This window comes from Penaeus vannamei, chromosome 34 (genome assembly GCF_042767895.1).
Source record: "Penaeus vannamei isolate JL-2024 chromosome 34, ASM4276789v1, whole genome shotgun sequence".
Classification (NCBI taxonomy): domain Eukaryota; kingdom Metazoa; phylum Arthropoda; class Malacostraca; order Decapoda; family Penaeidae; genus Penaeus; species Penaeus vannamei.
The window spans coordinates 7,166,368-7,171,367 of NC_091582.1; the positions used below are offsets into that span (position 1 = coordinate 7,166,368).

The 5,000-nt window shown below is 42.6% G+C and overlaps 1 protein-coding gene across 1 annotated transcript in view; it reads right to left on the bottom strand.

Moving 5' to 3' along the window:
- Positions 1-1,674, bottom strand: part of LOC113822930 (uncharacterized) — an 8,407-nt gene extending 6,733 nt beyond the window's left edge. The window contains exons 1-3 of the mRNA XM_070113414.1: positions 1,637-1,674; positions 1,331-1,453; positions 177-561 (exon numbers count right to left, since the gene is read on the bottom strand). Coding sequence (XP_069969515.1) covers positions 177-561; positions 1,331-1,453; positions 1,637-1,674 — 546 coding nt within the window. The remainder of the gene's footprint in view (positions 1-176; positions 562-1,330; positions 1,454-1,636) is intronic.
- Between the last annotated feature and the right edge of the window lie 3,326 nt (positions 1,675-5,000).

The following is a 5,000-nucleotide window of genomic DNA, read 5'->3' on the forward strand; positions in this document are numbered from 1 at the left end:
GTATCAATACGGATATTATCATATCATTATCATAATATAGTTACAAAAAGTGTATTATGTTATAAAAAGTGTCCTATAATAATGTAAGTGTGTTTGTGTTCGTGGCGATGAAAAAAGCCCGCCAAAATATGTGAATGCTCGGGGCGCCGAAAAGCCCGCCAAAAACGCGCCGTTGCGTGATTGGCTGCCTGCAAGCTGGGACGAGAATCCGGCATCGTGATTGGCTCCGAGAGGGGAGTGGCGGGCTGTTCGAGAAGGGATATGGAAGAGCGAGGATGGTTCGTGACTGTAGCTGCGATCTCGATTGTGCTGCTCTCTCTAAGGAGGACACAGAGACGGAATAAGGTGATTGAGCTGTGCATGTGTGTGAGGTGACCTCCTTTCCCTGGTGAGTAGTGATTAGTACCTGCAAATAAACTTTGTGGCACGCCAATAAAGCGTGGATTGCTACCTGTTTGTCCTTCACCCCCGCCAACTTCATTTAGTGCCTGAGTGCGAAGACACTCGTCAAAGGCTGCTCGCCGAACCCAGTGGGACAGGCAGTTACAGAAGTGTAGCATCCTGCCATATAGGGTGGGTTGTGTGAGGCACTTAGACTTGTGAATCTGTCTGTGTTACGTAACAATATCATATTTATCATTATCATCCATCATTATTTTCATCATTATTGTTAACATTTTCACATCATTATTGTCATCATCATCGTTATCAACGAAACTATTACCATAACCGTTAAAATGATAATTGACGAGCAGCATTATCTATTTTTATTGATGTGTGTGAGCGTGTGCGTGTGTGTGTGTGTGTGTGTGTGTGTGTGTGTGTGTGTGTGTGTGTGTGTGTGTGTGTGTGTGTGTTTGTGTTTGTGTGTGTGTGTGTGTGTGTGTGTGTGTGTGTGTGTGTGTGTGTGTGTGTGTGTGTGTGTGTGTGTGTGTGTGTGTGTGTGTGTGCATATATATAATTGACTCCTTGGTGGCTAAGCGCTTGTGGAACTACCTCTGTGAAACTATAATCAATAAACTAAAATAACAATGGATGTGGCATGCAAGGTCTATATAAGTACTTATACACTTATATAGACCTTGGTGGCACGTACAGGACGTCCTGCCAACCGCGACGGGTAACGACCTCACCCCTTCCCTTGTTAGCCTTCCCACTGCCCAAAATATAATCACGGAATGGAGTGCGCTAAGAAAACCCTGATGCACTGAGCTCTATTCTCAGCGCAACTCAGCTTTGGGTAAAAAGAAGTAAGGTAAAAAGAGGCGATAATGGACCCATGCATCCACACCTGCTTGCCTCCATGCTTGATTGACTGTGCTTGCCTCACTCAAGTGCAGCAGTCAGAAGAGTATTTCCATGTATAAACCATATGAAAACATTTGATGAATAGGCTTTCATCATAAATTCTTTCTGTAATGCTTCATATGACAAGGCTACTCCTAAATGACAGCTAATACAATTTAGGAATAACAGAGAATATAGGAACATGTACACGATATGCAGAAGATAAAACTGACGTTTCTGAAGATGATGATGAGTGACAATGAGTACCCATGTCTGAACAAATAAATGGATAGAGATCATAAACATTTTTGGCAAAGAATTTAACTTTTTTATAGTTTTTGTTAGGCACTATCCAACAGGTTTTGTAATTGTCACGAAGTATTTCATGTTGACAAAAAAATCCCATTTTTACTGTTTGTTTCATTATCCGATCCACCACTTATTAAACAGAAAAATACTACAAACAGAATAGTTTATGCAATAATAAGAATATACTGAATTTATACTCTTTTCTATTAAATATTCACTTGGAATGGTTTGAAATTCTTCCCCGCCATCTGACTAACAACCCACAAAAATGTTTCCTAAAATCAGTCGTAGCAGAAACCCTATCTACTACGACGCCCCTAACCGGGGGGGTAAGGGGAAAATCTACGGCATTTACACACCGTATTTCACACGTGAGCGAGCCGTGCCAATAAAAATAATAAGCGAGAAATATTCGTAAGAGGCCATGGGTAAGCAGAAGAGCAACCTTCCTGGACGTGTAAATGACAAGGTATATCGCTTGGATAAGCACAAGGTTAGACTATCAATTAGACCTTAAATGGACTGACAACAACTGTGGGCTGATGGACCGCGTCATGGGCCAGCCCATTGGAGGCAACAGGCTGATGGACCACAGTGTGGACCAGCCCACTATTAACATGGTGGACCAACCCGCCACAGACATCGAGGTGATGGATTACAATGTGGACCACCAATTGCAAATATAAAGTTTAGTGGCTTCATTGTGGACCAGCTGATGAGGACATTATGCTGATGGGAACATTATGCGAACCAGCCCACTGGAGACGTCAGGCTGATAGACCATTCCTTAGACAAGGCCATCATAGACAGTTTGATGGACCACGATGTGGAACAGCCCAGTTATAAATGTATCACTGGACCATGTGGACCGGTCCACCACAGATGTTAGGTTAATTAACCTCACTGCGAACCCTGGTCCATCATTCTGATGGACCATAATGTGGACCAGCCCACTAGGTAGGTGAATGAAACAGCAGGCTACAGGTGATGGGAAAAAGAATGCAGTGGTAAAATGCATGGCTTATCCCCCTCTCCCATGGCTTACCTGGATTCATAGCAACTACTTAAAACCAACAAGCTATTAGACAATTCCGATGCCCTTTCGTCATGAACTCCAGCCCCTGTTGCGAAGGTCCCTCTCCCTGCTGTGTTCCTGTCGTTAAGGCAGCACCCAGTCTTTCTGCTCATAGTGGCTGCTGAGGACCATAAGCCTCACTGGCGGGCCAATTCAAGTCCAAGTAGAAAATCTACCATAGAAATCCACAAATGAAACAGACCAGGTGAACTGGAAGAAAATATTTCTGACAGGGTATGATTGTCTCGTACATGTATGAGACGATCAATTCGCAATAAATAAATCATAGGCCTATTATGCCAATTGTATGCCAAGTTGTGTTTACGTGAATATTTCTAGGAAAGGGGGTACATACCTTTAATCGGATTCTTAAAGGAGTCTGTGGCTAAGAAGGTTAAGAGCCATTGATAGAGGCAATCGAGCTAAGGAGCTCAAGTGGTTGGAAAATAAGGGAATACTTCTAGATGCCAGGTCTCTTTAAAAAAAAAAAAAAAAAAAATTAAACCCCTTAAATCAACAATTATATTTCTGAATTCCCATGCAGTTACATCCGTGATGCGCCTGCTAATAGATTTGATACTACGCTTCGAGTAAGAACATTGTAAACCTAACAATCAATATACATTACAGAACAGTCGTTTAAACCTAACAATCATTATATATTACAGAACAGCCGTTTCCTCAATTCCTTCATTGTGGCTTCAGTAAGGTTTACATAGTACTGGTGATGTATATTACTCCCGACCATGCGGCTGGTCGCTCTAAATAAGAAACCATCCATAAGGTCTCAGGCAATCCCGAGGCTACAATAGGTATATTGTACCTTGAGATCCATGCACATGATGATGTCCCTGCCAAATTGTGCCGCTGCTGAAATCACCTCAAAAACTGCTAGTCCATTTTGCCTGGGTGAACCCTCTTATCCCTAAAAAAGCTCCTGACACATTGACACTGTATATTTGGTTCTGGTTCATCCATGAACAACAGCATTCATCCACATAACAAGTTGTACAGCAACAAGTCGTTTGCAGTCTGATGTGCTCTAGAGCGTAAAGACTGAGCATGTGAGGTTCCAGACAATGCCTAAGAGGAGTACAGTCACCCTGCAGCAGAGTTGTCGCGAAAACCGACATGTGGTTACTGATTGGTCGAGATTGTCCAAAACTGTGATGTCATTATTGTTTTCTTTGAAAGCTTATTTGGCAAGTTTAAAATGAGCCCATTCAGCAAATATTTTATGGTTTCGTCATTGCTCACAGACTTTTTAAAATGCATTTGCATAGCCCACTCAAGGATTTGAGTTGAACTATATGACGTCATCTTTAATATCAAAAACCGTTATAAAGTTATTTGTTTTCACGTATCTTTCGTTCTTTAGCGTTCCGAGCTATTGACAACCTTCTGAAAATACTCTTCATTACAGAAGCAAATTAAAGTTTCACCTCCTGTCTTATATTTTTGTTGTCATTACTGTGTAGGTCACAATCCAAAGTAATTTTGTTTTAATATATCACACAAGAACATTAAACAATACATTTTATATATCTGCATTTTATTTCATATCTTCTCGTATCACGATTAAGAAAGTTATTGTTGGATCCTTTTTTTCACTTTTCTAACATATCCATCTGAAGCCGAGGCAAAGATAAACTGAAATATCTCCGCGAATGAATGTGTAGCCAAGTAAGTACACTTCATGGATACATTTTCATGTTATACGATCCTCTTTCATTCCATAATGTATGTTCCAGGAATAAAAAAGTAACTCACCACACTCGCTTGGAGGCAGCAAGGAGGGATCATAGAGGTCGCTTCAAGGCATCACAAGTAGCCACGCGCTCTCTTCCTCTCTCGTACGTTCTCTCGTGATCGCTAGGCATTTTGCGACTGCTTGTTTCGGCTTAAAACATTCGCAGATGTTGTGCGAGTCGAGCGACCGGGTGTGCACTCGCAACGCGGTCGCAACGCACTCGCTGCGCGGTAGCATTTTATGCAAACTTCAAGCCAGGATTGGAGATGCCCCGGCATTGGTTCCTGGTCCTCTGTTGGCCTGTCTCACCCTCTCGAGGATCTCATCAAACAGCTCCAGGGGCATCCTCATATAATTAGTTTAGATTATCCGTCCTCAGATCCTGGGCAAGCCCGTACTAATGGCTGTAAAGTCTCTGCTGTTTTATAGGCCAACTACGAACCCAGACCTGCGGTCGACGCCTTTAAAGCGAGGTACACGTCGTCCACATTGACGGCATGGCCATTACGCCGAGCCATCCCGCCGCCCGTGTACAGAGTACCAAACTGCGACAGCTCATCAACACAGAAAAATTCAGGC